The sequence below is a fragment of the Diplotaxodon limnothrissa genome, linkage group LG3 (assembly GCF_057381915.1).
Source record: "Diplotaxodon limnothrissa isolate DT_005_m linkage group LG3, D_limnothrissa_male_GT1.1, whole genome shotgun sequence".
NCBI classification, from domain to species: domain Eukaryota; kingdom Metazoa; phylum Chordata; class Actinopteri; order Cichliformes; family Cichlidae; genus Diplotaxodon; species Diplotaxodon limnothrissa.
This window is the reverse complement of record NC_140598.1, coordinates 64605630-64623549: the sequence shown is the minus strand read 5'-3', so window position 1 is coordinate 64623549 and position 17920 is coordinate 64605630. Positions and strand designations below refer to the sequence as shown.

The 17920-nt window shown below is 38.3% G+C and overlaps 1 protein-coding gene across 1 annotated transcript in view; it reads right to left on the bottom strand.

Moving 5' to 3' along the window:
- Positions 1–17920, bottom strand: part of nrxn2b (neurexin 2b) — a 649237-nt gene that overhangs the window by 372643 nt on the left and 258674 nt on the right. Inside the window, exons 6-7 of the mRNA XM_085349739.1 lie at positions 8478–8501; positions 761–922 (exon numbers count right to left, since the gene is read on the bottom strand). Coding sequence (XP_085205865.1) covers positions 761–922; positions 8478–8501 — 186 coding nt within the window. The remainder of the gene's footprint in view (positions 1–760; positions 923–8477; positions 8502–17920) is intronic.

Sequence of the window (17920 nt, the reverse complement as noted above, 5' to 3'; positions counted from 1 at the left end):
CAAGGAGAAAATGCTCAAGTACAGATGAACTGGCCTGAAAATTATTAGCAACAGGTCATTTTAAATTTTGGTTCAAATCACTATGAATATGCACAACGGAAGTGAAGAAGGATGTACAAAAGTGTACAACAGATCTCTGCAGCCATCTGCAAAACAGATGGTGGTTCTGTCATGGTTTATTTTTACATTATACATTTCAGTCAATGGTGTGGGAGATCTCTCACAGCAAAGTACTGTTTGCCAAGCAATACTATCTGGAAAGTACCTGATACATAGAGTACAGCCCTTTGACCATTGATCATTGTCGAAATTTAGCAATGATTACACAATGGACTGGCCTTCCTAGTCACCAGAACTCAACATTATTCTGTCAAGACGTCACACATAATCTTGACAGTGGAACAAAAGGTAGCCAACACCCAAAGAAGACCTTGGAAAGAAAAGCATCTGGACTTTCCTTGAAGACGTTTCACCTCTCATCCGAGAAGCTTCTTCATTTCTAAGAGCAATTGGTGGAGAGTCACAGATTTTATGGGAATGTCCCCAAGAGGGTCACGGACCACATAATGATCCTCTACCTAATCTGGGACTCTCCACCAGTTGCTCTTAGAACTGAAGAAACTTTTTGGGTGAGAGGTGAAACAGCCTCAAGGAAACTCACCTACCTCGTACCAACCTCGTACCCTACTTCGTCAAAGAAAAATGCAAATTTCAGTTGGTTTGTTCATAAGAGTTTAAATATTAAGCACTTTACACTTACGTCTTTCAGGCAGCCCATGAAGTTGTTGCTGACTGGAGATCCAGGCAGGTCTGCAGTGTTTGGACTACCTCCAATGTAGAAGAAGTCATCAGAGCCCAACATAGTGTAATCTTCCTGGGTGTAACCAGTGGTGGTCAAAATACCATCAACTGAGATGGTCACCTGGCAAAAGCATGTCCCAAAAGAGACAGAAAGGAACAGATAGAAATAGAAATATAGAGCAGGAATAGACAGAAAAAAGAAAATAATAAGAAAGGAGGGAAATTAAGAGAAATGGGAGGAAAAACAAGGAAGAAATTGGATTAAACACAGACGCTTGATTGGGTTGTACCTTAAATTGTATCGCTCAGTTGGTGGTTTTTTGGTGTTGGTCAGACTGAGGGCTTTCACTTTAGAGTGCAGTTGCTAAAGGTAAACCAATGGAACGACAGTGTGCCAAATGTCTCATCACTACCAGTGGTAGAATAACTAACCTGGTTTAGCAAACTCAGTGCAAAGGCCATAATCTACAGCCTCAAGAATTAACATTTCAGTCATGAACACTAAAAACAGCTATCTAAACCACACACTATGAATTTAAAGTTACATAAGTACAAGAACTTGACCTTTAAACAAGCACCATGTTTAAAATGCCAACTGGGCTTTCCCTGAGATTGGCATAGCTACGTTGTAACACTTCATTCACAGAGCTACCAGTAAAAATGACTTCCCTTTTTAATATTTAATTGCCTCCAGTTTCATATTTTGTACAAGGCCATACATTCTTTGCTGAATTTTGATTGGTGACAGAAGCACCAGGTGGAACCCAGAATCAAACACACGGCTGCAAGCTAATGGTGTGAGATAATGTGCGAACCGAAGTGTAGAAATGATGCCTCCCATTTTTTTGACATCTCCGGGGATCTACTAAGTTTTGTATTTTTTTAATGAGATCTATTATACTCAAATCATTTTAAAGTTTTTTTTAATACTGATTCCCTCTTCTACTGTTTTGCTATTAATAGAACATCATTAAAAGAAATACAACAGCATGTGTGGGAACCACTCCTACAGTGTAAGACTAGTCCTTAAAACATGAGGTGAGAAAGCTCTTTTCATGTTACACCTGACCTTATCCCATCTTTACAAATAATACCTGAAGAGTAAATGAAAAGAAGAAATCATATATATATATATATATATATATATATATATATATATATATATATATATATATATATATATATATATATATATATATATATATATACTAGTCTGAAACGTGAAAGCATCTCTCCTCCACAAGTTTTCAAGGAGTCATCACAAAAACCCTTGTATTTTTACATTATACTTATTACAATGAAGCAAATTGTAGTTGTTTATGTAAAATACTCAAATCTATCATTTACTTAATTGTATTTCATCACGACTGGATTTAGTATTGGTACGACAGCGATGATCATATACAAACACCCTGCCAGATCCTGATGTTTGATTCGGGAGAGACTTTTGCAGTTAGTGACCAATTTGTGGTCTAATTATCCTAAAAGAGCTGGCCTGGGCGAAAGCGAAGCACTCCAGTCTCTGATTCAACATCTGTTATTCTGCATAAACGTACAAATGCAGCACTGCTGGGAGCCACACGCACAACCATCTGGCTTTCATTACCTTTGCATACTTCAAAGTGCCGGTAGCACTACATTTCATCATTTCATCAAGGTCCAGCTTTACATTTGGGTCAGTTAATTGTCAAGTAAGATCTAGAAATGGTGCTTTCCTTTAGCATGTCCTTTAAAATATATTCAAAAGTAGTGAATTCAGTTAGCAAAAACATCAGTTATCCTCTATGAAAACATCAACTATGCCTAAATTTATTTTAAGATACAGGTCCACAACTATAGCTGTGGCAACTGTAACCAAAAAGAAACCTTAGCAACTGCACTCCAAAGATTTTATCTCCCCAGCTGAGTTCTTATCTTCTGTTTTCCTTGACATTTTTCTTTTTTTTCCCGTACTTCCCTTTGTAAGAGGGCAACTCATTTTTATGTCTGCTGTTGCTACTTGGTGAGAAAGATGAATCACATTGGCCAGATGTATCTGGCATGATGAATCTGCAGTTCACAGTGCTGGTATGTTGGGGTCATCTTTGGAGATCTTGGATAGGGATTTCAACAGGAACACTTCATTTGCCCAAAGTGACAAGCGAGACCTTACTGGCTATAGAGAAGAAATGGGTGGGAGGGGAATTGTTACTATAGGCAATGTCAAACATGTTCCTACTACTGTGGTTGAACTATATAGCCATGGTATTACCGTTTCTTCAAAAAAGTAGATTGGAAATGTCATAGGGTAGAGAAATATCCCGTAAACCTTTTAAAATAAAGGGGTTGGCAAACGTGCTGAAAAACACCAATATTGGCTATGGCTAAGCTAGGCCCATGGAAGTTTTGGGATAATATTGGGATTGTTGATGGCACATCTCAGTGAATCAGCGCACTTACTCGGATAGTGGGAAAACATCAGTGACTAGCTGCCAGACACCTATAGAGTTCCCAGCAATGTGTAAGTTCTTTCTCTTCCCCTCACTTTCATCCCAGATTGTACTCCTTAATATGTTAAAAGCTTTAAACACATGTGATTTATTCAATAAACTGTCTGAAGCAATCCTGTTATATTAGTGATTTATTGTTTGATCATAGGTTTAACTTATACAGCATTAAAAGCCCCGTGTAGACAATGTGTCGAAATACTAAAATAAGCACATTAAAGGTTGTCTGAAAAAAAAAAACGTTTTCTTTGAGGTAACTTTGTTATAATTCATAAGAGTTAGTGTTTCAACCAGGATACACACTCATTCCTTTGACAAAATTGCAAGCCCTTGCATCACTGGCCACACAGGAAGGAAGGAAGGAAGGAAGGAAGGAAGGGCTTGATGGTATCAGAGGTTGCAAGTTGAAATATGCCGCATGCGTTCCCATTTTAATTAATGTGCTATAAATGTATTTAGACTTTTCTTTGAATAAACGCCAAGTAAAATATTCCCATTCTATGAACAGTCTCTGGTTGCTTTTTCTCTCTGAGAGTTGTTTTTGAATTCAAATTAGAATGAAAAAATGTAAATTTGGACTTTTGACTAAACAAAGTGTGCAACACTTATAAGCATAAGTACTGATCAACTTAAAAAAGTAAACTAGACTCTGTGGATTGATCAGTCTATTTTTTAGACAAGCAGCTCCTTGTGCATTCAAAGTAACTGACCAACTTTTAATTGCAATAGTGCAATTAAAATTTGTCTTTATATGCAACGTTCTCATCAATTTCAAAATTATGCTGTTGTTGGCAGCATAATGTTATTTCTTCTCCTGGGGAAAAAATAGCATCCTGGGTGCACACAGCATATGGCCTGAATATTATTTGGTGTAATTGTGTGATCACAGTTTCTTTCTTGAAACAAAGCTTAATGTGAAAATTCTAGGAAGGAAGGATGACAAATATAAAACTGCATCAGATTAATTCGCACATTTCTAGCATTCTTCGCTGTTCTTTATTGTGTGAACGTCATTCTTCCGGCCTTTCTCGTGTGCCTCCAACAAGCAGCACATACAGCACATAATACACAGACTTAACTCAAGCCCCAGCTGCAGCCTTTATTGGATTCTCGGTTTTACCCAGCTGCTCGCCAGATACCTGTTTAGCCCTGTACATACAGAAAACTAAGAAGACCTTGCTAAACTCTGCTGAACTGATTGCCCCAGGTATAAAAGACACAATGAAGATGTTTAAAGCTGAATACACTATGAAGAGATTGGCACAGCTCTAGGGTTCAAATCATAAGAAGCAATCTATTTCACCCACTCGCATGCTGCTGAACTTGATTCTTTTAAGCTATTAACCTCTGCTTTCAGCCACTCTCTCATGTCTACTTGTTCCTGATAAATCAGCATCTACCAACAGACTAGTTTTTGTTTTTTGTTTTTTTTAAATTGGACTTTAAATGTAGTCTATTCCAAACCAGATGTGGCTTCTATGGACATTTTGAGCATAATTCTATGCTACAGTCACAATAGGGAAAACAGTATTTGGAAACTGTGGCACAATCAAAAGTATTGCCACTATGTCCAATAAACTTCCAACTTGGATGACTTTGAAATGGTTCAAAGCTGGGGACCAGAAATGCAGCCACGTTCAGCTGTCTACAAAGTGACTTTGATCAAGATGACCATAACATGGCAATTAGACGGAATCAGTCTGCTATCAGTTTGTGATTGAATAGGGCCAAGTCACCAATCTTTTGCCATGTGCATACACAGAAATTCACATTAACTACTTACATTTAAAGAAAATAAGAAACAATGATTCAATACTCACCCACAGAATAAAAATGAAAGTGAAAAAGAACATTAGAACGTGCCTAGACGATACTGGTTACGTACACATGGAAGTCGTATGGTTTCCATATAAGAAAAATAAATTTTCGCTTTGTATCAGTCGCCCACGATTGCTTCATGTTCTACCTAAAATTCAACAACAGCCATTATTTTGACCATCCAATCTTCATAAGGCCCATTTGTCAGAGATTTCTTTCCTTTCAGTACCATCACTCCTTTACTACACTTATCCATGCAGGGGAACATGTTTACATAGAAATGTGTCACTTACCCTTGTTGGAACAACATCTGATTACTGTCACAGGTCTTTTAAAAAAAGGAACAATGTGTTATCTTTAGTAGTTGAAACAATATATTACACAGAAACGAATGCATTCCCACCCATGCGATGGGTTTCCATAGGTGTCTGGCAGCGAGTCAAAAGTCCTAACTGGTCGCAAGTGGAGAGAGCCCTATTTTTGAACTTCAATGTGGAGTTTTGACATGTAAACCCTGAGGTGACGAACTAACCTGTGTTAGTAAAGGCATGGGGGGAGGGTTGGGAAGCTTGGGGCGAGTGCCATTTGCGCAAGAGAGAGGGGTTTTAAACTATGCGCCGAAACGAGTTAAAAGGGTTGGAGGGTGAACAAAATCGGTTAGTATTTTTGTAAGTAAGGGGAAGTCAGACACAAAAATGGTTGTTAGTACAGTTACAACAAAGGTTTTATCCAAACAGTAGATTAGTAACAATTTAGTCATAGTGAAAAAAGTATGTGAGGATTCTTTAAAAGTCCTCTGCAATTTGATTGCTCAAACCAGATCCACATTTGGACTGAATGTGTTGTTTCAAGTGACAAGGGTTTGTTTGATTAAGAAGAAACAAAATGAATCCATACAAGCTAACAGGGTGACACACAAGCCATGCACTTAAATAAAAAAGATGACCGGAAGGATGGGCTTGGAGGAAGAATTCATTGAGACACAACACAAAAAGGTCAACTATTAAAAGAAATGTATAAAATAAACCATCTGGCAAAATGCAGCAAAATGGGCGAATTTAATCGCAGGGCATCACGACACCAGACAAATGGGAAAAGGAAAAGCAAGAGAGCTTTTAGTGTTCGGGGTTTTAGACAAGAAGGCAACATAAAAAAATGCATCAACACACGTGTACAACAAACTGACACGTGCTGGGATACAGCAGCATTTACACCCTATAAGAATGCTGATGTGAACACTTCTAGCCAATAGAATCATGCAGACATGGTGCAGGAATACAGCCACTGGATACTCAGTTTGGAGGTGGAAGTTGGAGAAAATGGGACCGGAGTAAACAATCACAGATGGAATCCATGTACATGAGAGGGTTTTTTAAAGAATAGGAAAAACTGAGAGGGGAGAGAAGATGTTCAAATTCTGGTCAAAGATAGCAGGAAATAGCTTTTCACCACTGTCCACGTCCTTCATGGTATTGGACACAGAAAAAACACAAAAACATCTGCTCGTGATTGCAGTTCTCATTATGCCTCTGCTACAATTTCACTACAGCTTTTCTGATGCGAGTTGAAAATTGCTTTATCACTTTTGTCAAATTTGAGCCAAGTCTCAGTGAGTCACTACCAGATACAGTGGCTTTCTGCACATGACACTTTTCTTTTCCAACTCATGGGATTTGATGGATTGGCCAGATTTATTCCTTGGGGCATCAATTCTTTATTCACCAGAAAATGAAAATCTGTCTCCCCTCGTTATTTTTCCCTTTTTTTTGTTTTAGCAAGATAACGTGTGAGGTCATTATTCATTTTAGTAAGTTAATTTTGAAGTTAAAATTATATAAGAAATAAAACAAAGTATAATAAAATAAAATAAATAAAAACAATAAGGAGAATGTGGCTAACATGTCTTATGGCCATATTGATTTTAGTAGGACAACTGATATATGTATGTATATACGTTAGCCGTGATATATACATATACATATATACTCAATGCAATCTTTGTATCAAAAAACAACAACAACAAAAAGAAGATCGAAGAGGATAGGAGTCTTTTCATGCAAGGGGTGAGGGCAGTAAAGTATAAGAAATATAAGTTAGTGTTAGTGTTAATGAGGGGTCGATCGTACACAGATTTTCCCAGTCACTTCCCTTTATGTCTGCATCGATGGGCAGACAGTTTCCTTCATTGATTGGGCAAGTCCAGTGAAAGCAAGTAAGGCTGGCTCTAGCTACACCCTGATGGCAGCATTACTGTTATGTACTAAGGCCTAATAGGAGTTAGTAAAATAAGATCTCAGTAAGGCTTTTGTCAGTCCGTCTTTGTTTACGTATTTTTAAATATAAAGGTCTACGAGTTATTTTGCCAAACTTTCCCCACTTTGCTGGTTATTCAGTGTAAAACTGTCTGATCACCCCTGCACCTGTGTTCAGGGAACTAACTGTCCAAGAAAACCTTTTATTACGTGCGCACATCGTCGTGTAAGAGAGGAAGACTGTTCAGGTACAAGACTGAGAACAGCCCCAGGTTGATCATAAATCAGCCTAAGGCCACTAATGGGATCAAGCCCTCATTTGAAGCCTTCTTTACAGTGAGGGCTTTGACCGATAAATCAAGAGCTGTAAATAATCTTCATGACTCTATAAACCATAAGACGGCAAACCTAGATTACAGGGCACTCAATAACATGCCAAACGAGTCTAACTGAAATACCATAGCAAAACAGTGTCTTTAGTGGCATTTCTCTCACACTTTTTAAAATATTGGGAGAAAAATGATATAAAAAACAGAAAGTGAAAAATGTATTTTTACTTCCTTTCACTGGAATGGCCAGAGTAGGCTGCTTGAAAAGTCTGCTGTGTACGTTCACTTCAAGGGTTCTTCTTAAAAAAATACAAAATAAATTTAAAAAAGGGAATAGGGATTAACAAAATACAGTTTCTCATCAAAATTTCAGAATGCTAAATTGAGAAAATATCTTGCGTAATGATTCTTTATTTCTTCATACGGATAGTGTTTAAAAAGAAGAACAAATGAAAAGACAAAGAAAATAAACAACAACCAAAAAAATTAAAAATAAAAACTGATATAATTCCCTATATCTTTTCTTTTGAGCAGACCTCATTGGATGAAAACATTAAGTCTTAACAGGAAAGGGAAACTGGATGGCAATAAAAAGCGGTTAACATATATAAATACAGAGAGAGGGCTAAAATAAAAACAGAAAGGTGGAGTTTTTCCAGCTACCTTGGAATTGATGGAGGATTGTAGTTTCAGTAAAGCAAACAGAATAGAAAGAGGTAACGGAAAACCCAGGGCAAACCAAAGTGTAAGACAATTAGAATGATATCTACCATATAATGCAGTTTGTTTACCATAGCGTGTCCAATGCCTGCGTGCTTCAGGAGAAAACAGGGGGAGGAGAAAGAAAAAAATGACAAACCTTAAAAAAACTCAAAACATACCTAAGCCCCGAAAAAAGTGGGAAAGAAAAAAAAAACGAATCGCCTTTGATAAAATCAGGCAATTTGATTGTAAAAAGAATAGTGAAAAAGAAAATATTATTTTTTATATAGCTGTAGTAGAACATCCAAATAAAGAAATAAAGAAAGCAACTGTAAGCAACTATTTCGTTTTTAAGGGTCATTTTCAAAATAAAATTCATTAAAAAATAAAAGGTATAAAAGGATAACAGTACATTTGTTAGTATGTAAGTCGCAAGTTAATTAGAGAAAACAACAGATGGTTTACATTCCGTGAATGACACAGTGTTAGTTGTTGAAATCATAAAAGGTAAGGGAAAAGAAAATTCACCCACGAAAGTAATCAAATTGGAAGAATTCTGAACCATGTTAGTAAGAGAGACAAGAGTTAGCAAATCAACTTCCACAGAGGGGATTTGGGCAGTTTTGATGGGGAGGTTTATTTTGAAAGCGGGAGGGAATGAGGGAAAAGTACATCAGTATTAGTATTCACTCTGGCAGACTAATCTGTTCAGTGGGCTTTCTGTTGGTAGGGTGTCGTTTTTGATGACTTGAAAAGGTGCAATTCTCTATTATAAGCAAAATTCCCACAAGTAGTCATTTAGGGCTGCTGTGATGTATGCAGGGGAAGACAAAAAAGAAATTACTCCATTGTAAAATAAAAAAAAATCTTCAATTATGGGAAAAAATACAGTATAAGCATTTAGGAAAATGGAATTAATTCAGGATATACTTAAAAGAGTGAGAAAGGCTGAAGGATAGAGAGGAAGAGAAAGAAGGACAGAAAGGTTCGCTGTGGTTCTGGTGTCTGCAACAACCTAAAAAAGATAGATGTTCGTTTAGTCATTTGAATCATTTCCACTGTAAAGAGGAAAGCTCGCAGTCCCTAAAAAATGAAATAGTGAGCATGGAATGACGCGTTAGTCCTTTCTGTACATTCAGTGTCCTTCTGTCTTTAAATGTCACGTCATTGATCTTATGAAAATTTTGCATTATTTGAGGCTTTAATTTCATGTTGTACATTAACAGAAAATTCAGTTTCTCACACCGTGCATAAAGCATTAAGACTCAACCATGCAAGTGGAGCATTAACACTTCAAAAAGGTAAATGGTGTTCTGGAATTTTTCCTCCGAACAGAGTGGACATATTGCATATTGATTTTAACATTTTAACTACTGTGAAGGATCGCAGCTGACACACACACTGGTAAAAGGAGTTTCTCTCCTTAAATCCCAGTTAGGTCATCAGATTTTACACAGAGTAATTAACTTGCCAGAAGCAAAATGTCAAATTAAAAGAACTATATATTAAAAAAAAGCTCCAAGTAATGCTGACGAGAAATTAAAAATAATGGAAATTTCAACCATCGTTTGTATGTGAGCCTTGTATCATCTACAGCAGTGCTGTAGATGATACAAGTGTGTCTGTGTGTGGGATAGATTACTGTGTATTCATGCTATCTGTGTGGGAGCTGAATGTAAGTGGTGACCATGACGAAGGTCTTTCCCATGAGGGTAACTGGCCAAACTGAAGCTTCAAGCACACCCACTCTTTGATCTGGGGTCACAATAAAGTGCTGTCACCAGTCACCCACTGTGTCTAATGACTTCTCTTAATCCATTAATTAGGCAAAGGAATATTCAGTGGTGGGTGTAAATTTGCATATAAGCACCACAATGAACTCTCTGAACACTGTCTCTGAACTTACTAAACATTATAGATATGATAGGAGGCTTTAAAAAATGGACCTGACAGAGGTTTATTTACTTGGTGACAACGACTTAAGCTTTCAAAACAGATGACCTGTGATGCAGCAAGAGAAAAGGAATTAGAACTTATTAAATGCAAAAGATAGCATTTGCCAGCTTTAAATCCCTCCCATGTACTTGATGTTTGAATGCTTAACTTATCTGTTGGAACTATCAGTTCTTCGACAGCCCTGGAATGGTTGTGAAAAGTCTGTCCTTCACAAAAATCAGATGACCTTGAAAATAATAGAAAACGGTTAAATATAGGTGGTGGAATGCTTTATGAAGAGTAGTTTTCCTGAGTAGGTCTAGGTAAAGGTTTTAAAGGGACATGTATAATAAAATTCACTTCATTATTTTGTTTGCTTTTTTTTAACATACATAAAACACTATCCACATATGTTTTTACCCCCTTGTCAGGGCGAACGTCAGCAGGGCAGCAGCTTAAAGGGAGATGCCCAGACCTTCCTCTCTCCAGCAATCACGTCTAGCTCTTCCACTAGGATGATGAGGTATTTACAAGCCATCTGAGATACATAATCTCTCTAACATATCCTGGGTTTACCCTGAGGTTTCCTCCTGCTAACCCAGGAGGCTTTTAGGAAGCATCGTAGGTACACATTTAGCCCATTTTAACTGGACCCTACTAATATGAGAGCACTTGTTTAAAAAAAAAAACATGTTAAAAGTTTAATTAACATTTAAAGTTTAATCAATTCAAAGTGAAAAAATACAAGTCTGAAATGCATTCAAAGTAAGAAAAGTAAAAGGAAGCTTTTTCAGCTTGTCAGATATTTTTGTCCAGAGCTAACTGAACGTGCGACATTAACATAATTATAAAGTAATATTAGTACACGGGAGTAAAACTGTTTTGTAGTTGTGGTTCCGTTTTCTTCACTACTCAACGATCATTTTTTTCTTAAGCGCTCTAGTAGGTTTTCTTTGTGTGCCTGTGCTGCTCTGAGCTTTACTAGTTAAACAAAAAACATACTTGGCAAGCTAACCTGCCCAGTGTTTTCATGCAGCCTTTGAATAACACATGTTAGCTTTACATTTCCAGTTTATCAGATGCCACGGAGCAGCCCTTAGCTGTTAAAATAATCTTTCTTTTCCTCTTCTGCCCCATTTTTCCAACATCTTAATCCTGAGTAGAGTTATCTCGTACTGTTTTCTCTCCCTGGGAAATACATCATGTTTAGCTAGCAGACACACTGTGTAACAAACTGCACATATTATTTCTGTGTTTGTTAAAACCTGTTGAGCTGAGAGAAACACTGCAATTGAAATTGCCATACTATGTTCCCCGCTTTATGCTCGCTCCTTTTCATTAGCGCTAGCTAGATGCTGAAATACAAGGACCTCAACTTGTAGACAAAACACAATTTTAACAGCTGAGTATAGGTCTGTAAATGATGCATACACTAAATTAGATATTTTTTGCCTCACTTCTTTTCTTTTTTGCATACGAAAATGTTTTTTTCCTGAGGGCAGGAATGTAAATCTACCATAATGTAAAAAATTATTTGCCCACTTCCTGATTTCTTTTCTTCTTGCATATTCGTCACACTTTGTCACACGAGGGGGAAAAACCTACCTGCCATATGCGAAAAAGTATTGTCCTCTAAACTGATTACCTGGTCGTGCCGTCCCTGCCAACAAGAACTGGAGTAAATTTGTCTCACTCTTCTTTGCAGAATTGCTTTAAATCAGGCACATTGGAGGGGTTTTAATCCAGATTTAATCAGACTAGGCTTCTTCAAGACTTGGTCACCAGTTTTCTGGTAGGTAGCATAATTCATGGTTCCACAAATCAAAGCAGGTTGCCCAGGTTCTGAAGCAGCAAAGCAGCCCCCCACCATCACACTACCACCACCACATCTTTGTGTTACTGTACCAGTAAAATGACAACTTTATCTTCACTCAGCTCTCTCTTCACCACAATAGACCCTTACAACATCCACATCACTGCAGGTGCTGCAACACCATCTGTCACTCTCACACTCCAGTCTTCCACCACCGTGAACGAAACCATGACAACAACAATGTGGCTGCAAACCACCGCTGTACGATACATAGGTCACTGCCAGTGCAAGACAGGCTCTCCACCTTTCTCTTCTTTTCCCTGTAGATCATCAACTGCGTTAAGGTTTGAAGGTGATGGTGAATTCAAAACCAGTATGAACAGCCCAGTCTCGTGAACAGATCTGTATGCGCAGGTTTTTCCTCTTGAATCTTAAAAGGGTGGTAGGTAAAACTTTAATACTGGGACAATCAGAAACTGTGGAAACAAATGGAAAAAAAAATCTATATTTTAGAACTGCAACGTCCTTTTTGACACTCTCTATATACATATAAATTAAGAACAAGGAAATGACATGTGAACTTTTTTTTCAAAAAAATGTAGAAATAACATTTTTATCCACATTAACTTATTTCCTTGCAGTCATCTGCATGTGGTCCCATTCCTTGCTCCTCCCTATCACTCACAGTAGCAGTTCACAGACTTATACTCAATGCCATTAAAAGTCACAGTTAGGAACAGAACTAACACAATGGGTGTAAATGAATTGTACATTGAACATATGTGTGGTTTTCTGGGCTAAAAATTAAAACATAAATTGTGATATTTGTGACAAAAATGGTTTATAATATGCCCACTTTAGGCCAACATGGTCAACCCATGCTCAGTCATGGATTATAGATTATGACTGAGGTGGTCTGATAAAGCTTAGCATGCTACTACAACCTTTCGGGGTTTTTTTTGCTTTGGTTTACTCAACCATTGAGCAAAAGAAAGTCTACACCGGGATTTAGAGTGGTGATATGATTTAAAAATAATAATAAATGGAAAGCACAAAATTAATACACTACCAGACTAGAAGTCAAGCGTGAAAGTCGATGTGTAGAGGCAAAACCATTGTATAGACTTTTTACAGCAGGCTTGACAACCTTAAGTACTGCTAAACTAGCGTTCCACAGTCAAGATCAATCGTGCAGAAAATTAAACTTTTGTTCTACTTTTGCTCTCATGTGGCAGACAGAATGGTATGGAAACCAGTTGGTTTTTAGGTTCTCTGTCTTGATTTTCCCACTTTGTTGCGCGTTGAGACATTTTAGAAATGTTTGCAACACTGCTATACGAGAAGGCTGTCGGCACTAGTGGCAGTGGTGATGATAGCGTTACAGAAATACCTGAGCTGTTGGGATTGCCAAATATTAAAGTCGACAAGGGATTTTGGAAAACTATAATGCAAGACTATATAATGCAAATTTGACTCTCTTACAGTGTATTTCCTCATCTACCCATCCTATTAAACTTTCAAACCCAGCATGCCTGGAGCTCCTGCTGTGACAGTCCATTGCCCTCTCTGTAATTGACCCATCTGGGAAAACAAAGACTGTGAATGCTGATATGTGCTGATGGAGCATAAATCTCCCACTCATGTAAACAACCACAGGCCCAGACAAACAACTTTGTGTTGCATCTGTCTCAAAGGGCCCCCGAATTGACGAATCATGTACTAAATCTGATACCGAAGTACGAAAGGTCTAGAAATGAGCTTGTGTTAATATAAACATGGTACCTACTGTCTGTGCTTTGTAGCGGTGCACTTTACAGGTGAAACAGTCGACATGTCTCTGTCACTGTGTGGAGAAAACCAACAGGATGCCAGCCAGAGTTAGCTGAGATGTAAAATGATGCTTTGTTGGTTGCTGATCTTTTACACACTCATCATGCTGGCCACTACTGAACTGTGGCCACCAGCGAATAAGCTGAATAAATATTTAATGACAAAGCTCTGCAAATGATCAATGGATAGCGCCGTGGAGCCAAGATTCCCAGGCCAGATAGATTTATCACTGTAACTGAGAAAGTTCTAAGACTGATGACCGTTCTCGCACAAATTTCCAATTCAAGCCTTTCAAAATACTGAATAACAATAATATTGCAATGGTCGAAATAGGTGCTGTTTGTCTTAGAATTTGAAGCCTGAATTAGTGGCTAGTGACACATGGATTTTTTTGGGGGGGGTGCAGCCATGACTGTGCGCATGCATTTATATATACCTTTGTGCCCAGTTGGCTGTTTGTGCGCGTGTGGTGTATCGGGCTGTCGTCACTAACACAGACACTGCAGGTGACCCTGTCATACGGCGTGCAGCTGGGCTTCGATACAAAATAGCTCTTTCAGGTACATTTGGTTCTGCATTCATTCCAATCATGTGGCATTCAGTCAAGTCTCCATCTCTCCAAGTCTGGCTCCAAGTAATGGAAACTGGCAGACAGGCTTCAGGTGCAAATATAAATGTCACTCCGATTACAGCAGAGAGAAGTCTGCAAACAAACAGCAGGAGGGTGTGTGCTTCTGCATAGCTATGTGGGTGTAGGAAAGTATAAGTGCGTGAAAATTGCAGCAGAGCAACACAGACATGGTGTAAATGGTCATAATTCTCTCTTTTCCCATCGCCGTCTTTCTTCTTTCTTTTCAGATCACATTCTCATCAAAAGAGGCAAAGTTCAAGGTCAATCCACAAGTGTGATGGCTGAGAATTTAAAATCTTCCAGTTTCAAAATCACATGTTTTTTAAAGATGTACTTTACAATGTTTCTTCGAACATCCATTCCATAAAACAAAAACACTAATTGAAGTTTCATTGGAATATTCTGAGGATGCTTTTCTTCTCCAAGTTTGTGCCACAGTTGTCGCCAGGCACAGTTCTCGAAATGCCACTCAGTCTAAGAAAATGCTCACATTCTTTTTTTTTAGACAGATGGCTCAACTAAACAAAGCATTGCAATTTAAGAATTTATAATAAAAGATGAAATGAATAGTTTACATTTATTTCTCCCTCTGACTCTTAAAATGCGTTTTGATCCAGTTTGTGAGCACGCTGCTATAGCAGCTGAACATGAATATGCATGTTTTAGAGAGAGTAGCTCAAGCTGTTCATAATTGTTTATATTTCGTATGCACTTCTGAGCACCCTTCATAAGAATAAAATGTTGCAGCTAGGCTGGAGAGAACCGAGCGCATAATGAAATGAGAAAAGGGACTTTCGAGAATGAAACTGAACGGAGAAAAAACAAATTGCAACAAAGGACATCAGCTGTAAAGGTGTGAGGCTCTGCTGTTTGTCCCTGAGGATTCAAGTGAAAGGGTGTCATTTCAGAGTGAGGATTCTGCACAAATACTGAATTATAAAAAGTAGCATGGTGTTGACAACCTGGACACAAGCCGTAATAAAGACGCCAGTTTCTTCACCAATAACTGTACGACAGACTGTGACAGGATTAGACTGTATGTTATTAAAAGCTGACAGCTAAATCCAGAGCAGATAAAATCTAATTAAAATTCAGTTCAATTGTATTTTATGTACGTAGTGCCAAATCACAGCAACACATTTTACAATGTAAGCTAAAGACTACAGAGGAAACCCCAACAATCAATGACCCTCTGTGAGCGAGCATTTGGTGACAGTGGGTAGGAAAAACTTCCATTAATGGGAAGTTTAATTGCATTAAAACAATGCATTGTCCTAATATGGATGCATTTGGATGCTCACATCTCAGTTTTCCATACAGACCCATTTTGTGTCATTCAAATATGTTCACTACCAGTGTTTTATTGTTTCCTACAAGCCCCTCTCTCCTATTTCACTTCCTTTGTTCATGACTTATCCTGTGTTTCACCATAATCTCTGTTTCAATCTCTTACCTGTTTCTGTCTCACCAGTGTTTTATTACCTGTTTCCACCTGTTTGAATGTGCTAATGGTGCATAGATCTGTTTTCTGATTATAGGTCTCCGAGGCAGAGGGATGAATAAACATTAAAGTGCTGGAGCAGGTAGTGACAAATGAGGCTGATGACTGAGAGTGTGTGGAAATGCAGGCTCATATGCTAATGCAGTGGAGATGTGATGCAAATGAGTTTTCTTCCCCTCTGAAATGCACTAACCCCCCCCCTCCCCATTGGTATCAAACAGCTGAGCTGATGTTTTAACATGAAGTGCTTGTCATTTAGGAAATGCATAGATAGGACCTGTGCTTGAGGTGTCAACCAGCATAGGGAAAGCGACACAGTGGAGAAAAAAAGAAGTAACAACGATATTTAAAAAAAAAAAAAAAAAAATCCTAAATGCACATCCTCCTACATGCACATGATGACGGTACCCCCATATCTTCTCAGCATGGCTGGAACACATTAGAAATACTTAAAATGTCATTGGCAGAAAATGGAGAGCGGATTACAGGGGTGTTAGTGTGCCATTTTGTACATCAAACAAATCCACTACCCATGCTTGTCTTGAAAAGCAATTTCTATCATCACCATAAAAGTGCGTGCTGTGTGTGTTGGCATAGACGAACACTCTAAATAGCATTTTTGATTTAGCTAGAAGAGCTTCGATGATTCATTTTGCTAAAATATGTTGACATTATTGAGATAGCTGGCAATAGCATGGACGCCCAGAGTTCCAGTTGCATCAGGAACCAATCAGAAACCTGTCAATCATTAAGTTAATTTGCTACTGTCATGCAACATTTTCTTTTTTCTTATTGCACTTACACGCACGGGATGAAGGCATTATGTTTCCCAAACCTTTCAACCACTTGTTTATCAATAATATCACAGCATTTAATGGCAGGACTAAGCTGAAGGAAAGGGGTTAATGCAGGACTGCAGCCAGGGATGATTCACTACCCAACAGCATGGCAGACACCGTTGCTAAGTGACAAATTGCTGGAAAGAATGGAACCGAGAGATAGAGTGAAAATGAGAGAGAGAGGGTGGGCAAGATGAGCAGGAGAGAAATTGATTGGCCCTCTCTTAGGAATTCTGGCTGAGGAAGGTTGGATGAGAGGGGAGGGTGGATGAGGGCTGGACGGATGGAGGATGAAGAAAAGGGAAGATTATTGCAGGTGATCATGCCTTACAGAAAAGGCTAAAAAACACTCTTAACAAGCCTGAGACAGATATACAAAGAGCAGGTAATGGGGGGAGTGTACTAGCATCTAGATTTGATTAAAGGGAGAGGGACAGCATTTTGACCTCTCTTTCTAGAGTATATATATATATATATATATATATATATATATATATATATACATACTGTAATGTCACAGTAACAGGCATTACATTTAAATGAGTGCATGGCTTTGGTATGCTACAGTACATTTAGCAATACCACATTTCAGAAGAAGTAATGCTTTCAACACAAAAAACAATGACAAAGAAGCTTTGGGATTTTCAGTCATTTTGAGCAATTCAACTGCGACTGTTTCTTTTGGAATTTAAAACCTTTCTTAGGTAGAGTGAAAGGATGTGTGTAAACATAATGTGAGTTGTGCGCATAATGTGAACGCATGCAGCTAGCACCGGTGTCTATCCGTTACGGAGGACTTGCATGCAAAATTGCCGAAGTTCAGGGTTTCATGGGGTTTGTCTGTGCACGTGTTTGTTTGTGGCACTAGTGAGTACTGTGTTTTGATCCTCCTGCATCTAGGTACACTCCTTCCCCCTGTGGAGCGTGGCTATCTCCAGTATATTATCGGAATTGTTGTAAAAAGGCTCAGAGAGGCTGCATTT